We start from the raw sequence: 19,168 nt of genomic DNA, 5'->3' as shown, positions 1-19,168 counted from the left end.
CTTCTGTGACCCCTAAACCACACTGAGCGGTAATTCACCTGCTGACCAATCTGCTTCTCTATTAGAGCAGGACTTTGTGGAATGAAATAAAGGATCATGTTTCACTGATGCTAAGACGCCATCAATTTTAAGTTTCTCCATTAACTTAAGCACCACCACGGAAAAAGCACTGCCAACTTAACCATGACACTCAATGTGTAGAGGACACAGCCTGGTGCAGAGATGTTAAAGTGAAAAAAACATGTGTCTTATAATGATGAAAGACTTCCCCGGTGGCTCAGATGGTTAAAAAATCTGCCTGCAATGCGGGAGATCTGGGTTCGATCCCAGGGTCAGGAGGATTCTCTGGAGGAGGGCATGACAACCCACTCCAGTGTTCTTGCCTGGAGAACCCCATGGACAGAGGAGCCTCGTGGGCTACAGTCCACAGGGTCGCAGAGAGTCTGACGTGCCTGAGCGACTGAGCACACGTAATGAGGAACTGCGTCTTCACAGCCGTGGCCACGGGCAGAGGGCTGGTCTAACCATCCTCGACGAGCATTGCAAAGGGGACTTTGTTGATCTGGGGCGGAAAACTGGCAAACTGAGGCGGGGTGGGGCGACGGCGCAGGGCACTGGGAGGCAGGCCGGGCCGCGGCGGCCAGCCCTCACCTGTGATGTGCAACTGGTGCAGCCTGTGGTAGGCCAGGGCTGCATCCCGGGCGCTGGTCTTTGCTTCCTCCTCAAAGCCCGCAGCAGTGGCTAGGGCAGCCCGCCGGTGCTGGAAGACCTTCTTGAGCAGCCAGCGCACCAGGCGCAGCTTCTGCAGGCTGTAGCGGATCACGTTCCAGGAGAGGCTGCAGGCCAGGTCCAGGCGGGAGGTGGGCAGGGCCCGGCCCAGCACCGACAGGCAGGTTTGCAGGTTGGCCGCGGCAGCCGCAAAGTCCCCCTGATGGGAAGCAAGAATATGTAACATTCGCCAGCCTTGGGGCGGCCTTTTAGTTTCGTTTTAGTGAAAACTCTTACTTTCTCTTCAGTCCTCCAGGTTATCAGAGTAATGCATGCTTAGTGAAGAAAAATCTGGGAAAACTCAGAAAGCTACAGAAAAGTACAAAGAAACCACCTGGAATCTTATCCCCTAGAATGACTGCTGCCATTCTGACATATTTCCTCCCAGCCTTTTTGCTTAACTGGGATTGTACCTTGTTCTATCTTTAAGCAAATATTCTATCCAGAATTTCCCACGGTACCTTTCATACATAAGGTGATAACATGGATGAAGACGAACCAAGTAATCTTTCAGGCTTGTAGGTTCTTAAAGGGTGGTTCCCAGAGACCAGGAGCATCATCAGCCCCTGGGATCTTGTTAGAAATGTGAATTCCTGGTTTACCACCCCACCCCTTCCCCACTACCGACTCAGAACCTCTGGGATGGACATGGGCCCTCAGGGTGGTCCTGATGACCCTGAAGTTTGAGAACCACAGTTTTAGACAAATATGCAGTGAAACTACTCTGACCGAGGATCTGAACAGGTCTCTGCCAACCTGAGAGGGCCTAGTGGACAGTCTACTGCCCTGTACTGAAGACCCTGTCTGTGTTTTTCTCATTCCTGGAGGCCACACTTGGGAAACTAGGGTCAACGCTCTTCTCCTTTCCCATCATGCAATGGGTATGACACCCAAACCTTCCTTCCTGTACCTTTAAGAAGAGAGGACCCTGAAGAAGAGGGACAGAGGATGCCCACGCGCTGAGCATGACGGTCTCTGAGCCCATGCCCAGACTCACCCGGGCGAGGTCCAGGTCCGCCTGCTTCCGGTGCCTCCAGAAGGTGACTGAGGAGCGTGAGTGCGGCCGGATCACTGGCTCCCCGTGAACCAGCAGCTTCACAAAGACGCTCAGCACAATCACGCCGTTCACCAGCCATAGGAGAAGCGTTGGCATCATCCAGTCGAGCCAGCCCCTGGAGCCTATGGAGAAGCGTCTCAGCTGAGCCCATGAGGAAGGGCCCACGCACCCACCCAGGGCAGCCCTGGGGGCACTGCAGGGCACCTGACCCACCCCTCAGGTTAAAGGAAGCAGCCTCCTCCCTCATGTTTGAAACAAATGTGATTGCTTCATTTAGTAACAATGTCTAAGTGCTTAGAGCACAAATAAATACATGCAATTAATCCACACTGTAGAAAATCTGGGACAACTCCACAGCCTCGATGGGAGCCCTGGAGCCCTTGTCACCATGGCGCGGCAGAATGCCACACAAATCTTTGCTGGCCAAGGCAGGGCTCGCAGCTGGTTTAACGACTCAGGCAGCAAGACCACATCCTCCTCCAAACAGGCACACCCCCAAACCCCAATTACAGCTGAGCAGGGTCCTGATTTGTTTCGCTATTTCTGATTGAACTTAGGTTTGTCCTGTTACTTGTACATGCAACTGATGCTGGACACTATCAGAAGCAAGCAGGTGGGGCCCACTGTGAAAGCCCTTTGGGACCTGGTGACAAGCCAAGTGGGTTGCAAGTAGGGCCGCCTTCTGCCACAGTAGCCCACTCGTGCCCGGGTGGCCCAAGGCGCCCTCCACCTACCTGACTCGAGTGATAGCATGCTACGGCCAGGGCCTGAGTGCGGGTGCTGGTCTGCATCGTGGGCACCCCCCCACTGCAGCAGAGCGGTCAGGGGGTTAAAGGAGAGGCAGAGGAAGGTGAGGACACACAGCAGGATGCGGGAGCGGTCCACCATGCCCAGCGCGACCGGAGAGTCTGGCTCATCTTTGACCTTCGAAACAGGGGGCCGCGAGGCGAGAAGGAAGACTGCAGTGAGTTTTTATAGCATTTTACTTTTTATATATCGGAATCGGGACTCTGAGATTTAAATTCAAGACCATGAAGCTGGATGGGAATAAACTCAGGAGGGAACTAAGAGGTTCATGCCTCTCCCACTGCTGCTCAGACACGGGGCCCTCGCCTAAGGGGGAGGGCCCACCTGGGAGAAGAACGTGTTCTAAAGACCGGAGGGAGAGGGGCCCTGCTGTTACCACAGTGCTCCGACACAAAAGAGAACACCCTGAGGGATTCTGCTTCTGTGTAATTCCACAACAGGCAAGCTGATCTAAAGCGACTGAAGGCAAAATCAGAAGTTAACTCTGCGCCTGGAGAGGTATGGGTGAACTTCCTGCAAAAGTGTACATTCATGGGAGATGAATATGTTCTGTATCATTTTTTTAAAAACCTAGAAAGGATTTACTCATTTATTGTTATTTTTTAGTTAAAGTATAATTGACCTACAAACATTATGTTGGTTCCAGGTACACAACACAGTGCTTGGACTATTTTCATACATGACACTATCTCTACAATAAATCTAGCTGCCATCTGTCACCAGACAAAATTATCACAACATTACTGACTATTTTCCCCATGTTGTAAAGCTCTTCCCTCTGACTGATTTATTTTTTTATCTGGAAGTCTGTATCTCTAAGTCTCCCCCTCCTATTTCACTCACCCTCCCACACCCCTCCCCTCTGGCAATTACCCATTTGTTATCTTTATCTAAGCATCTGCTTCTGTTTTGTACTTTTTTTCTTTTTAAGATTCCATATATAAGTGAAATTCTTAAAGAGATGGGAATACCAGGCTGCAAGGAGATCCAACCAGTCCATTCTGAAGGAGTTCAACCCTGGGATTTCTTTGGAAGGAATGATGCTAAAGCTGAAACTCCAGTACTTTGGCCACCTCATGAGAAGAGTTGACTCATTGGAAAAAACTCTGATGCTGGGAGGGATCGGGGGCAGGAGGAGAAGGGGGCGACCGAGGATTAGATGGCTGGATCGCATCACGGACTCGATGGACTTGAGTCTGAGTGAACTCCGGGAGAAGGTGATGAACAGGGAGGCCTGGTGTGCTGCGATTCTTGGGGTCACAAAGAGTCGGACACGACTGAGCAACTGAACTGAACTGAACTGAACTGAATACCAGATCATCTGACCTGTCTCTTGAGAAACCTATATGCAGGTCAGGAAGCAAGAGTTAGAACTGGACATGGAACAACAGACTGGTTCCAAATTGGGAAAGGAGTACGTCAAGGCTGTATATTGTCACCCTGCTTATTTAACATATGCTGGAAGAAGCACAGCTGGATCAAGATTGCCGGGAAAAATATAAATAACCTCAGATATGCAGATGACACCACCCTTACGGCAGAAAGAGAAGAGGAACTAAACAGCCTCTTGATGAAAGTGAAAGAGGAGAGTGAAAAAGTTGGCTTACAGCGCAACATTCAGAAAACGAAGATCATGGCATCTGGTCCCATCACTTCATGGGAAATAGATGGGGGAACAGTGGAAACACTGCCAGACTTTACTTTGGGGGGGCTCCAAAATCACTGCAGATGGTGATTGCAGGCATGAAATTAAAAGACGCTTACTCCTTGGAAGGAAAGTTATAACCAACCTAGGTAGCATATTGAAAAGCAGAGACATTACTTTGTCAACAAAGGTCCATCTAGTCAAAGCTATGGTTTTTCCAGTGATCATGTATGGATGTGAGAGTTGGACGGTGAAGAAAGCTGAGCACAGAAGAATTGATGCTTTTGAACTGTGGTGTCGGAGAAGACTCTTTAGAGTCCCTTGGACTGCAAGGCGATCCAACCAGTCCATTCTAAAGGAGATCAGTCCTGGGTGTTCATTGGAAGGACTGATGTTGAAGCTGAAACTCCAAGAAATACCCCACGCCCTAGGTAAGAGAAACCCAAGAAAGATGGTAGGTGTTGCAAGAGGGCATCAGAGGGCAGACACACTGAAACCATACTCACAGAAAACCAGTCAATCTAATCACACTAGGACCACAGCCTTGTCTAACTCAATGAAACTAAGCCATGCCCATGGGGTAAACCAAGATGGGCGGGTCATGGTGGAGAGGTCTGACAGAATGTGGTCCACTGGAGAAGGGAATGGCAAACCACTTCAGTATTCTTGCCTTGAGAACCCCATGAACAGTATGAAAAGGCAAAATGATAGGATACCAAAAGAGGAACTCCCCAGGTCATTAGGTGCCCAATATGCTACTGGAGATCAATGGAGAAAAAACTCTAGAAAGAATGAAGGGATGGAGCCAAAGCAAAAACAATACACAGCTGTGGATATGACTGGTGATAGAAGCAAGATCCGATGCTGTAAAGAGCAATATTGCATAGGAACCTGGAATGTCAGGTCCATGAATCAAGGCAAATTGGAAGTGGTCAAACGAGATGGCAAGGGTGAACGTCGACATTCTAGGAATCAGCGAACTAAAATGGACTGGAATGGGTGAATTTAACTCAGATGACCATTATATCTACTACTGCGGGCAGGAATCCCTCAGAAGAAATGGAGTAGCCATCATGGTCAACAAAAGAGTCTGAAATGCAGTACTTGGATGCAATCTCAAAAACGACACAATGATCTCTGTTTGTCTCCAAGGCAAACCATTCAATATCACAGTAATCCAAGTCTATGCCCCAACCAGTAGCACGGAAGAAGCTGAAGTCGAACGGTTCTATGAAGACCTACAAGACCTTTTAGAACTAACACCCTAAAAAGGCGTTCTTTTCATTATAGGAGACTGGAATGCAAAAGTAGGAAGTCAAGAAACACCTGGAGTAACAGGCAAATTTGGCCTTGGAATGCAGAATGAAGCAGGGCAAAGACTAATAAGAGTTTTGCCAAGAAAATGCACTGGTCATAGCAAACACCCTCTTCCAATAACACAAGAGAAGACCCTATACATGGACATCACCAGATGGGCAACACCGAAATCAGACTGATTATATTCTTTGCAGCCAAAGATGGAGAAGCTCTATACAGTCAACAAAAACAAGACCAGGAGCTGACTGTGGCTCAGATCATGAACTCCTTATTGCCAAATTCAGACTTAAATTAAAGAAAGTAGGGAAAACCGCTAGACCATTCAGGTATGACCTAAATCAAATCCGTTATGATTATACAGTAGAAGTAAGAAATAGATTTAAGGGCCTAGATCTGATAGACAGAGTGCCTGATGAACTATGGAATGAGGTTTGTGACACTGTACAGGAAACAGGGATCAAGACCATCCCCATGCAAAAGAAATGCAAAAAAGCAAAATGGCTGTCTGGGGAGGCCTTACAAATAGCTGTGAAAAGAAGAGAGGTGAAAAGCACAGGAGGAAAGGGAAGATATAAGCATCTGAATGCAAAGTTCCAAAGAATAGCAAGAAGAGATAAGAAAGCCTTCTTCAGCGATCAATGCAAAGAAATAGAGGAAAACAACAGAATGGGAAAGACTAGAGATCTCTTTAAGAAAACTAGAGATACCAAGGCAACATTTCATGCAAAGATGGGCTCGATAAAGGACAGAAATGGTATGGACCTAACAGAAGCAGAAGATATTAAGAAGAGGTGGCAAGAATACACAGAAGAACTGTACAAAAAAGATCTTCACGACCCAGATAATCACGATGGCGTGATCACTAATCTAGAGCCAGACATCTGGAATGTGAAGTCAAGTGGGCCTTAGAAAGCATCACTACGAACAAAGCTAGTGGAGGTGATGGAATTCCAGTTGAGCTATTTCAAATCCTGAAAGATGATGCTGTGAAAGTGCTGCACTCAATATGCCAGCAAATTTGGAAAACTCAGCAGTGGCCACAGGACTGGAAAAGGTCAGTTTTCATTCCAATCCCAAAGAAAGGCAATGCCAAAGAAAAAGGTCAGTTTTCATTCCAATCCCAAAGAAAGGCAATGCCAAAGAATGCTCAAACTACCACACAACTGCACTCATCTCACATGCTAGTGAAGTAATGCTCAAAATCCTCCAAGCCAGGCTTCAGCAATACGTGAACCATGAACTTCCTGATGTTCAAGCTGGTTTTAGAAAAGGCAGAGGAACCAGAGATCAAAGTGCCAACATCCGCTGGATCATGGAAAAAGCAAGAGAGTTCCAGAAAAACATCTATTTCTGCTTTATTGACTATGCCAAAGCCTTTGACTGTGTGGATCACAATAAACTGTCGAAAATTCTGAAAGAGATGGGAATACCAGACCACCTAACCTGCCTCTTGAGAAATCTGTATGCAGGTCAGGAAGCAACAGTTAGAACTGGACATGGAACAACAGACTGGTTCCAAATAGGAAAAGGAATATGTCAAGGCTGTATACTGTCACCCTGCTTATTTAACTTATATGCAGAGTACATCATGAGAAATGCTGGACTGAAGAAACACAAGCTGGAATCAAAATTGCCGGGAGAAATATCAATAACCTCAGATATGCAGATGACACCACCCTTATGGCAGAAAGTGAAGAGGAGCTAAAAAGCCTCTTGATGAAAGTGAAAGAGGAGAGTGAAAAAGTTGGCTTAAAGCTCAACATTCAGAAAATAAAGATCATGGCATCTGGTCCCATCACTTCATGGGAAATAGACGGGGACACAGTGGAAACAGTGTCAGACTTTCCTTTTTTGTGCTCCAACATCACTGCAGATGGTGACTGCAGCCATGAAATTAAGAGACACTTACTCCTTGGAAGAATAGTTATAACCAACCTAGATAGCATATTCAAAAGCAGAGACATTACTTTGCCGACTAAGGTCCGTCTAGTCAAGGCTATAGTTTTTCCAGTAGTCATGTATGGATGTGAGACTTGGACTGTGAAGAAGGCTGAGCGCCGAAGAATTGATGCTTTTGAACTGTGGTGTTGGAGAAGACTCTTGAGAGTCCCTTGGACTGCAAGGAGATCCAACCAGTCCATTCTGAAGGAGATCAACCCTGGGATTTCTTTGGAAGGAATGATGCTAAAGCTGAATCTCCAGTACTTTGGGCACCTCATGCGAAGAGTTGACTCATTGGAAATGACTTTGATGCTGGGAGGGATTGGGGGCAGGAGAAGGGGACGACAGAGGATGAGATGGCTGCATGGCATCACTGACTCGATGGATGTGCGCCTGAGTGAACTCTGGGAGTTGGTGATGGACAGGGAGGCCTGGCGTGCTGTGATTCATTGGGTCGCAAAGAATCGGACACGACTGAGTGACTTAACTGAACTGAACTGAACTGGCCATCTCATGCGAAGAGTTGACTCACTGGAAAAGACCCTAATGCTGGGAAAGATTAGGGGCAGGAGAAGAAGGGGACAACAGAGGATGAGATGGCTGGATGGCATCACCAACTCGATGGACATGGGTTTGGGTAGACTCCGGGAGTTGGTGATGTACAGGCAGGGAGGCCTGGTGTGCTGTGATTCATGGGGTCACAAAGAGTTGGACACAACTGAGCAACTGAACTGATAAGTGAAATTATGTGTGGTAAGCTTTCTCTGACTCATTTCACTTAGCATAACAGCCTCTAGGATCATACAGGTTGTCACGAAATTTCATTCTTTTTTATTGCTTTTTTTCTTCAGAAAAATAGCCAGAAGTGGAACTGCTGAATTGGACGGTAATTGTCTTTTAAACTTTTTGAGGAACCTCCATACTACTTTCCATAATGGCTGCACCAACTGACATTCCCACAACAGCTGGGTGAGGGTTCCCTTCTCTCCAAATCCTTGCCAACACCTGTCATTCTCTGACTAACTTCACTTTAGTATAATACCCTCTAGGTCCATCCACAGTGTCGCAAATGGTAAGAGTTCATTATTTTTAATGGCTAATATTTCATTGCATGTATACCACATCTTCTTTACCCATCCATCTATTTATAGGCACTTAGGTGGCTTCCATACCTTGACTATTGTGAATAAGGCTGCAATAAACACAAGAGTACATATATCTTTTCAAATTGGTATTTGTTTTCTTCAGAAAATACCCAGAAGAGGAACTGCTGAATTGGGTGGTAGTTCTACTTTAAACCTTTTTTTAGGAACCTCCCTCCATACTGCTTTCCATAGTGTGTGTGTTACTCACACAGTCGTGTCCGACTCTTTTCGGCCCCATGGACTGTAGCCCACCAGGCTCCTCTGTCCATGGGATTCTCCAGGCAAGAACATTGGAGTGGGTTGCCATTTCCTTCTCCAGGGGATGAAGCCAGGTCTCCCACCCTGCGGGCAGGTTCTTCACTGTCTGAGCCACCAGGGAAGCTTTCGAGAATGGCTGCACCAATTTACATTCCCACCAACAGTGCACTAGGGTTCTCTTCTCCACATTCTCACCAACACTTGTTATTTGTTGTCTTTTTGATAACAGCCACTCTGACAGGTGTGAGGTGGTATCTCACCATGGTTCTGATTTGCATTTCCCTGATGATTACTGGGAAGGAGCAGTGGCTGCTCCGACGCAGGAGGGCCAAGAGAAGCTACTCCACAGTCAAGGTCAGGAGGGGCGGCTGTGAGGAGATACCCCTAGTCCAAGGTAAGGAGCAGTGGCTGAGCTTGGCTGGAGCAGCCGTGAAGAGATACCCCACGTCCAAGGTAAGAGAAACCCAAGTAAGACTGTAGGTGTTGTGAAAGGCATCAGAGGGCAGACACACTGAAACCATACTCACAGAAAACCAGTCAATCTAATCACACGAGGACCACAGCCTTGTCTAACTCAGTGTAACTAAGCCATGCCGTGCGGGGCCACCCAAGATGGGCAGGTCATGGTGGAGAGGTCTAACAGAATGTGGTCCACTGGAGAAGGGAATGGCAAACCACTTCAGTATTCTCGCCTTGAAAACCCCATGAACAGTATGAAAAGGCAAAATGATAGGATACTGAAAGAGGAACTCCACAGGTCAGTAGGTGCCCAATATGCTACTGGAGATCAGTGGAAAAATAACTCCAGAAAGAATGAAGGGATGGAGCCAAAGCAAACACGATACCCAGTTGTGGATGTGACTGGTGATAGAAGCAAGGTCCGATGCTGTAAAGAGCAATACTGCATAGGAACCTGGAATGTTAGGTCCATGAATCAAGGCATGTGAAGAGCTGACTCATTGGAAAAGACTCTGATGCTGGGACGGACTGGGGGCAGGAGAAGGGGATGACAGAGGATGAGATGGCTGGATGGCATCACCAACTCGAAGGAAATGAGTTTGGGTGAACTCCAGGAGTTAGTGACGTACAGGGAGGCCTGGTGTGCTGCAATTCATGGGGTCGCAAAGAGTCGGACACGACTGAGCAGCTACACTGAACTGAACTGATGATAACTGATGTTGAACCTTTTCATGAGCCTGTTAGCCATTTGTATGTCTTCTCTGGGAAAATGTTTGTGTCCTAGGTCCATTTTTAAATTGCTTATTCTTCCGATGTTGAATCCTCCAAGTTCTTTGCTTATTTTGGATATTAACCCCTTATCAGAGAAATACCATCTTCCATTCTGTAGGTGGTCCTTTTATTTTGCTGATAGTTTCTTTTGCTGCAAAAGCTTTTTAGTTTGCTGTTGTCCCATTTGTTTATTTTTGCTTTTGTTTCCCTTGCCTGAGGAGACATACTCAAAAAAATATTGCTGAGACAGGTAATAAAGAGCATACTGCCTGTTTTCTTCTGGGAGTTTTATGGTTTCAGGTCTTACATTTAAGTCCTTAATCTGTTCTGAGTTTATTTTTGTAGATGGTCTGAGAAAGTAGTACATCTGACTCTCTTGCATGGAGCTGTCCTGTTTTCCCAGCAGTATTTACTGATGAAGCCATCATTTCCCCCCTTTATATAGCCTCGCCTCCTTTGTCACAGGTTGACTGACCACATAAGTAGGTTTATTTCTGGGCTTTGTATTCTGTTCCATGGATCTATGTATCTGTTTTGTGCCAATACCATACTTTTTTGATTACTGAAATCAGGGAACCTGCTACCTCCAGCTCTACTGTTCTTTCTGAAGACTGTTTGGCTACTTGGGGTCCTGTGTGTTGCCATATAAATTTTAGGATTTTTTTTTTCTAGCTCTGTGAAAAATGTCCTTGGTATTTTAATAGGGATTGCACTGAATCTTGAGGAGTATGGTCATTTTAGCAGTATTAATTCTTGCAGTCTACAAGCACAATGTATGTTCCATCTATGTCCATCACATCACTGTCAGAGGTTTCTTTCATCAGTGTCTTACAGTTCTTTTAGTACAGGTCTTTTAGCTACTTAGTCAGCTTTATTCCTAGATATGTTATTCTTTCCGATGCAACTGCAAATGAGATAGTTTTCTTAATTTCTCTTTCTGGCACTTTGTTAGTATAGAAATGCAACCAATTTCTATATATTAATTTTATATCCTGCAATCTTGCTAAACTTATTAATCTAGTAGTTTTTTTGGTGGCATCTCTAGAATTTTCTATATATAGCATCATGCCATCTGCAAACAGTGACAGTTTTACTTCTTCCTTTTCAATTTGGATTCCTTTTAACTTCTTTTTTAGGATTTCCAATTCTATGTTGAATAAAGTGGCAAGAGTGGGCATCTTTGTCTTTTTTTCGGTGGGGGGGGTCATGCAGTGCAGCTTATGGTATCTTAGTTCATCGACCAGGGAGCAAACCTGGGCCACTGGCAGTGAAAGTGTCGAGTCCTAGCCACTGGACCACCAGGGAATTCCTCTGGGCATTTCTGTCTTCCACCTGATCTTAGAAAAAATACTTCCAGTTCTTTCCTCTATACCATGATTATCGTGAGTTACATAAGTGTACATATTTATTAAAACACTTATTGTGCAATACAGTAAAATAGGTGTATTTTATCACATATAAATTATACCTCCAAGTTGATTAAAGACCATACTTTAGTATGAACCTACTTTCAGAAGCTTACCTATTCTAAACCCACAACATTGTTTTCTCCCCATTTCACAGAACTGGAGGCAGAGGCTCTGCCGGCCTGGGGAACCAGACTGGAGTCGGCTCTCCTCCGACTCCCAGTGTGTACATACATGTCATTCCTTTTCAACGTTTTTAAGCCACTTGAAAATTTCTTCTAATGATTCAGACACTTAACCAATTCAAGGTATATGTCATATGGACTTGTGTTTCCAAACAGAATCACACTTATAAAATATTTCAAAAATACAGCTTCCTTAATAAAATTAAGCAGATGCTACAATAAATAGTCTGATCAACAACTTATGGTAGAAGGAAACTTGTGCTTTTGAAGCCAGAAACTGCCAGTGTCAAAATACAGCACAAACCCCAGTGGTCTCCACAGGGTCCTAGGAAAATCATTAGGCTTGAGTCTCTTCTAACTAACTCCATTAAACAATTGTCATGGGCTTTCTTCCACAATTAAAGGCCCTTGGTAGGAATGTTATCTGTTAAGACTGCAAATTGTAATCATTTCCCAAAGAGGACCCAAAGGCAGCTTCATCCTAACCCAACTGAACAACCTCACAAAGCAGTCTTGCCAGGCTCATTACAGGCGAGGAAAGCAATGAGGCATCGCCACCAACTCCCAGCTCTGCCTGACAGCTGCTGTGTGTCCCCGTTCTGGACTTGGCCCTTATTTCTCTCTGATGGGCCCTTTCAGCAAAGACCAATAAAACCAGGGGCTGTCTCCCCACATAGAATCAGTCTTCTTTTTCTTTAGTTTTCAGTATGTGCCTAGTTTCACAGAATTCTTGCTCCTCTCCAGCCTGAGGCCTCTGAACACCTGTCCTGGACCTCTGTCTGCAATCTCCCCACTATTAACTACAAGAGATGGGAGAGATTCCCACGGTTAGGGATTTCCAAAGCTCATTACCTTTGCATCATCCAATAGAGGGCTTCCTGGCTCTGAGTCGATGGAGTAGGGGGAGAAGCCGGCCTGGGATCCTGAGTCGGAGGCCGGAGGCGACATCAGAAGGACATTCTGATTAAAGTCATCGATCTTCAAGTCCACGTCATTGTCCACCAGGCTGCCCAGGTCAATGCCCTTCAGGAGCTCTGTAAAGAAAACCCTGCCTGGCAAACGGTCGGTTTTATAACACTCAGCCTGGGCCAGGGCAGGGCTAGGAGGGATGCAGAGCCCCTGCTGCAGCTTCGCCCGTGGCGGCGCCTCGCACACATACCCATGGGCCTCCCCCACATACCCATGGGCCTCCCCAGCCCAGCACAGGACCCCTCCTACAATGAGCACACTCACTGCTCTTCTGATTGGCCAGCTTCAGCACCATGTTCTCCTGGCGCAGTTTATGATTGACCTGCTGCAAGTATTTGATGTAGTCGATGGCCTTCCTCAGAACGCCAGACTTGTGCATCTGGGAAGGAAGACGGGTGAGAAACACAGCGGCATCAGACCAGCCTGCACAGTGAGGGCAGCAGAGGCCCAGAGCTCAGGTTCTAGAGTGGGAGGTCCTTGCTGGGTTCAGATCCTGATTCTTCCACTAACTAGCTGTGTAACGCAGGACAAGTTACTCAGCATCTCTGAACCTCACTTTTCCTCCTCTGTGAAATAGGGATAATGACAATATATGAGTCATAGGCTTGCCATGAGGGTTAAAAGAGATAATATGTGTAAAGAGCTTAGCCTCTGGCCTGGCACACAGCAGCACTAAATATGAGCTGTTATTCCTACTTCTTGTAATAACCCTAGCACCAAAACAAACTTTAAGGAAAATAAGCGACAAAAAACCAGAGCACTGTTGGATGGTTATCTTAAATAAAGGTGTATCAGTACCTTTCAGGTTTGAGGGCTACCAAGAAAACTGTATTTTCTTTGAAAACAGAGGTAAAGATAAACAGATAATAGATTTAAAAATCTACATGGCAAAGCCAAAAGATACATTAATTGAAATACCAGAAATACATGAAAAATAAATTTCTTCTTATTTGTTCTTGGTCAAAGACCCAATCTACATTTTATCTCCTCCCTAAAAGGTTAAAATATTGCTAGCCATCCCTGAATATGATTAAACATTTGCCAAAAATGCCATCGGCTGACTAAGAGGTGCACGTGGTCCTGTACTTGGCCATCAGTGAGCAGCAGGGGCCTGTGACATGGTGGTTGTGGGGGGAGCGGTGAGTAGCCATCATTGCAGAGCAGAGTCAAAGGTCCAGGCAAGCTACTGCCTGGCCAACTCCCAACAGCTAACACTTTATAGAATTTCAAAACACCAAGATGCTTTAATAAGAAAGCACCTTTAACTATTCTTGCATTCACTTGCTTGGGCCTGGGTCTTCCCTAAATTCCCAGAGCAAAGACAGACAGAGGGGAGACGACGGGGCATGAGACAAAATTCTGCTTGACACCCACCTTGGCATCAGTCCCCATGACCAGGTCCTTCAACTCAATGATTTTGTCGTTGATGGAGGAGCGATACCGCTTCTCGATGATGTTGTGTGTCGTCCGCCTTTCTCCTTCCTTGGGAGGCTCGAGCTGCTTGACTCCCCCAGGGACCTGCTTAATGGGGACCTTCTCCTGTCCCATCATCACAGGCATCGTGGTCAGAATGGTCCCATTGCTGCCCACCAGGGTCTAGAACAGACACAAGGGCAGAATGATGGCCTGGTTAGCGTGAGGAAAGCAACCTCAGGACACGAACCCGCTGGCCCTGGCCATGTGGCATCACCTGAACATGCTTGGTGTGGTCTGATGCCCTGCTTGGGATCATCAAGTCTGGAAGCCCTGGGAGCCACGGTGTTTTGGGCACTGTGCCCTTTCAGAGTCACTGCTGGTTAGCCTGTGCCACAACAGCATCAGTGTGGGTCAACGCCAACCTTTGGTGTAAGGATGACAGAGAATGTCTACTTTCTGCTTTGCTGTCAACCCGTCAGCCGCCTCTGAGCTCGCGTACAATGCTGCACCAACCACAAAACTTTCTCCTGTGTGTGACACACTTTTCCTCTCACATGACGGAGAATTAACTTACTGGATTTCCTTATACAGTTTGACCATCAAAAACCTCAAGGGCAGAAGTGACAATCAGAGCCATTTTAATAAATAAACACACCAACTATGGAGGCATCCCCCTGTTTTCCCCTCAGATCTGCTTTTCTTTCTCTTGGTTTCTATTTTCACTAATTTTAGTTTTATTTTCTTCAACAAATGGCCTCAATATCCAAATGGCCAATGAGCAGATAAAACGCTTCTCAAATGCATGAGTCATCAAGAAATAATTCACAATCAAAAGTACACATTTCAACTGTACAACTTAATGGAATTGTGATGTATGTAACACAGTGTGTGTAACCAGCATAAAATAACCCTGATGAAGACACAGACCCTTTCTGTTTCCCGAGAAAGTTCCCACACGCCCCTTCCCCGTCTTTGTAATCACTGCTCTGACCCCTATCACTGTCTTCTTAAACTTCATACCCTGGAAACATCAGCATGAATTCTTTGTGATTTTTTGCTCAGCATACTATTTCTGAAGGCCAGCCATGTAGCTGTATCAATAGTTCTTTTTGGATGGATAGCTGGGTTGATTCTGGTTTTCGGCTTTTATGAATAATGCTTACTTTTGACTTCTGATCACTTTTCTCTGTCAGACTCTCCGGCCACAAGATGCGGACAGTGACCAAGACCCTACACCTTAAGTAAGGGACCTTGCATGACCCACCTTGAAGCCCTTCCCTGCCTAGGGTCCTTCAGAAGCTAAACCCCCATCGGCAGGACCTAAGAGGCGGATGGTCCCATGTGGACCTGCAGCTCCTCTGCGGTCCCTCCCTTGCTCCTCATAAACCCTAGGACTCCCACATAACACTAGGTGCTGGTACTTCTCAAGGGGGAAAAAAAACTAAAAAGGGATGACTGTGCAATTTGACTGACACATTCTATAGAGTTTCTGCATCTATGCAGGGTCTGGAGGCTTTGTTAACATCGCTGAGGCCTAATACCCCCAGGAAAGAGGGAGCCCAGCTCTTACCGGAACCTGCAGGGCGGCTGTCTGGATGGGGGTGGTGAGGGCGGTGAGGGCGGGGTTCTGGACTGCGGCCATCACGGGGCTGCCATCTGTCTTCAGTGTGGTCAGGACAAGCGAGTCGGTCTTGATGATCTGAGGCTGCACCAGGACCTGCATGGAAAACGAAGCTAGCACTGTATTTCTCTTCTTCCCTCTTTTTGGCTGCACCATCCAGCGTATGAGGCCTTAAGTTCTCAGACCAGGGATGGAACCGACACCCCTTGCAGTGGATGGGTAAAGTCCTAACCACTGGGCCACCAGGGAAGTCCTGGCAGTGCTATTTTTCTCTTTTGTGTTACTTCTTGCTGCAAAGACCCTCCAGACAAGAATGATAAAATTTTCATAAAACTGAGAATGTAACTTGACTACTGGGTTGACGGGGAGAAAGAGCATAGCTAAAGAGGGTTTGGGGCTTCGCTTCTGGAGTGGCTCAGTGGTAAAGGATCTGCCTGCCATGCAGAAGAGGTGGCTAGATCCCTGGGTCAGGAAGATACCCCTGAGAAAGAAATAGCAACCCATTCCAGTTTTCTTGCCTGGGAAATCCCATGGACAGAGGAGGCTGGCAGGCCACGGTCCATGGGGTTCGCAAGAAGCGGCTACAACTCAGCGACTAACCGACAACAACAAAGAGGGTCTTGGGATAGAAGGTTGAAAGGCTTCAATGCGAGCAGTGCCAGGAGCCTAGCTAGCGTGGAGATGGCATGACGCGGAGGGACTGTGGAGGGGAGAGAGATCTGATTATGGACAAACTGAGGAATGCCAGGTACATGTCTGAGAAGCAAAAATGGTAAACCTGGATTTTTCAAGATAAATTACTTCATTAGAAATACAGTCCACTGTGATGCATGTCTTAGAAACATTTTAGCACATCTGTTTTCAGTTTTATACCCATTACATGTGCAAATAAGTTACTACACCAGCATTTACTGAGTTTATAGGAGTGCCAGTGTCCACCTACAGAGGTCATCTCTACTGGGTCTCATGGGTGCCTCGTAAGGTCCAGTGGCTCCCTCAAACCCTGCTGGCCCTGCTTGGTATGTAGACCCCATGCTCCATCACAGACTGGCCGAGAGCCCCTACCAAGGCCTCCCGGAACTCCTGCCAGCCACCTACCGGGACCTGCTGCACCTGGGGTGCAGCCACTGTCTGCACTGTAGCCGGGGCCAGGGTCTGCAGCGTGCCATTGGCCGTCTGCGTCAGCACCCGCTGGGCCTGCACCGTCTGCACCTGCTGCTGGATGGCAACTGGCTGCACCTGGGAGGAGGTCACTAGGCTCTGGACTTGAGGCTGAAGGACTTGGGAAGAGAGGAGAAGAAAAGTCACATGGACGAGGAATGCATTCTGTCACTGCAGCTGCGTTGTAACTGAGTGCCTCGGAAGGACCCCAGCTCCCTGCCTGCTTCTGGACAGGATGTGGAGAGCCGTCCACAAGCTGGTCAAGTGGACAAGAGATCCTGTGAGGGCTGCCTTAATTTCTGAGCGAATGAGTAGAAGCTACTTCATTACTCCAGGTGCTGGAGTGGAGGTGAGGGGAGCTAAACAGCATATGGCTGTCCCCAGTGAGCGAGTTAACAGATGTCAGAACCAATTCCTGGGGCTTCACTGGCTCCCAGGAAATGACGGAAAGTGTACTTTGGGATGACTGTTTTGGCTTTTTGCCCTGTCGCCTTTCCCCAGCCCTGAAACCCCTGAAGCCTGCTGAAGAGCTGGCAGAGCCTGTGAAATAAATTAGTACAGCAGGACTAATCACACCCTGGGCTCCCCACAGGGTCAGAGAGAAATCCCACCCAAGAAAAGGGGCTGGGACACTGCACAGCGCAGAAAGTTGCTGGTTTACTCTGCACACGGCTAAGGGCCCACTCCAAGGCCCGCCACTTCAGGAGACAGGGTCAAAGGCCCACGTCAAAGGTGTGCTCCTCTCGGTGGTAGACGCTCAGATGTTGGCTGGATGCTGGGTTCTCAACCTACAGGAGCTGTGATCCTCCTGGGGCCTGGGTTAAGTTTCAAGACCCACTTCATACAAGCCTCCACCTCTAGTTCTCAGGATAGCCCTGAGCCTACTGTGCCTGTCAGGAGTCTGTGACCACGAATCCCTGAAGTAGGCCCAATAGACATTAAGGTACCTGAAGAGCAGGAACCTGATCCTGCACCACCAGGCTCAGTTAACCAAAACCTCATTCAGACCAGGCTAGGTCACTAAGATTCCGTCATCCCCAGGGAAGACAGAACGCTTCTCTATCTGCCTCCGCAGTTATCTGCAGACTGGCCTGAAAACTTTTGAACCCACTAAAGGCTATGGCATGAGTTCTCAAGTCACCTTGAAAGCTGGTAGCTGCATTCTGGTAGATGACGGGCTGCTGGATGATCCTCGTCTGCGGAGCGGTGCTGAAGGTCGAGGTGATCATGACGGTCTGCGGCGGCAGCGGGGCAGGGGGCGGGGGCTGCGGCTGGGGGCGGGGCTGCAGAACTGGGGCCGCCCTTGGCGGGGTGGGACCCGACGCAGCGGGCGCCTTGACCTGGAGGGTCGCAGCCTGCGAGGAGGTGGCCGAGGGGGAGAAGGCCGGCAGCGGGACCTGGCTGAAGGGCCGCTGCCCGGAGGGGTCCCCACTCCCGGCTCCGCTGCCGCTGCCGCCGCCGCTGCCGCTGCCATTGCCACTGCCACCGCCGGGGAAGGAGCCGCAGAGCGGCTCTGAGAACAAGTCAGGGAACTCGCCCACTTGATTGCTGACGAACTGCAGCATCTCTGTGAACACACGGAGAGGGGGAATTTTACTGCCGTCCAAAACGTCTAGTTTAGTAGGTAAATGTGAGATAAAACATCTTGGTTGTACTTGTTTGTGGTGTAGCTTTGGATCTAAAAATAGGAAATAAACTTGAAAAGTATTTAGCATCATAAATGAACAAGATATTGATTAACTTTTAAATTTGCTTAAGAACCTGAGGCAGGAGAACTTGGGCAATCTCCGGGAGATAGGGAGGAACAGGGAGGCCTGGCGTGCTGCAGTCCGCGGGGTCACGGAGACGGGGACATGACTTAGCAGCTGAGCAGCAGCAACTGAGGCATGAGGAAATCCAACAGCTTTCCCAAGACCAGGGCAGAGACAGGTGGCCTCTTTCGCGTGCGGGGACTCAACGAGGCCAGCATGGCTGACCATGGGTGAGCGGGACAGGACTTCACGTGGCTCCTGTTCTCCCTCCTCACCACCTCCAGGCCCGCCCTGCCTGCTTTCCTCATTGTCTCCATCAGGTCTAATAGGAGCCGCCTCTGTGCTGAGTGTGTGCTGCCTTTGGAGGGGGCTGCTGGCCCCATTTTACAGTTGGGGGAGTCGCTGCCTTAAGTCTTCGGGGCTCAGCAGCCTGGCACTGTGAGGCCACCTCCAGTCCTGGCCAGCATTGCTCCCCACGGCAGAGCAGGAGT

General features: G+C 47.8%; 1 protein-coding gene across 1 annotated transcript in view; it reads right to left on the bottom strand.

The window, feature by feature from the left end:
- SREBF2 (sterol regulatory element binding transcription factor 2) overlaps positions 1 to 19,168 on the bottom strand; it is a 63,524-nt gene that overhangs the window by 20,637 nt on the left and 23,719 nt on the right. Inside the window, exons 2-10 of the mRNA XM_069581683.1 lie at positions 18,068 to 18,493; positions 16,864 to 17,045; positions 15,715 to 15,861; positions 14,103 to 14,324; positions 12,993 to 13,107; positions 12,612 to 12,793; positions 2,560 to 2,749; positions 1,766 to 1,947; positions 652 to 928 (exon numbers count right to left, since the gene is read on the bottom strand). Of these exons, the coding sequence (XP_069437784.1) occupies positions 652 to 928; positions 1,766 to 1,947; positions 2,560 to 2,749; positions 12,612 to 12,793; positions 12,993 to 13,107; positions 14,103 to 14,324; positions 15,715 to 15,861; positions 16,864 to 17,045; positions 18,068 to 18,493 (1,923 nt within the window). The remainder of the gene's footprint in view (positions 1 to 651; positions 929 to 1,765; positions 1,948 to 2,559; positions 2,750 to 12,611; positions 12,794 to 12,992; positions 13,108 to 14,102; positions 14,325 to 15,714; positions 15,862 to 16,863; positions 17,046 to 18,067; positions 18,494 to 19,168) is intronic.

Source organism: Ovis canadensis, chromosome 3 (genome assembly GCF_042477335.2).
Source record: "Ovis canadensis isolate MfBH-ARS-UI-01 breed Bighorn chromosome 3, ARS-UI_OviCan_v2, whole genome shotgun sequence".
Taxonomy (NCBI): Eukaryota; Metazoa; Chordata; class Mammalia; order Artiodactyla; family Bovidae; genus Ovis; species Ovis canadensis.
The sequence above is the reverse complement of the archived record's forward strand: the minus strand, read 5'-3'. Positions and strand labels throughout refer to the sequence as shown.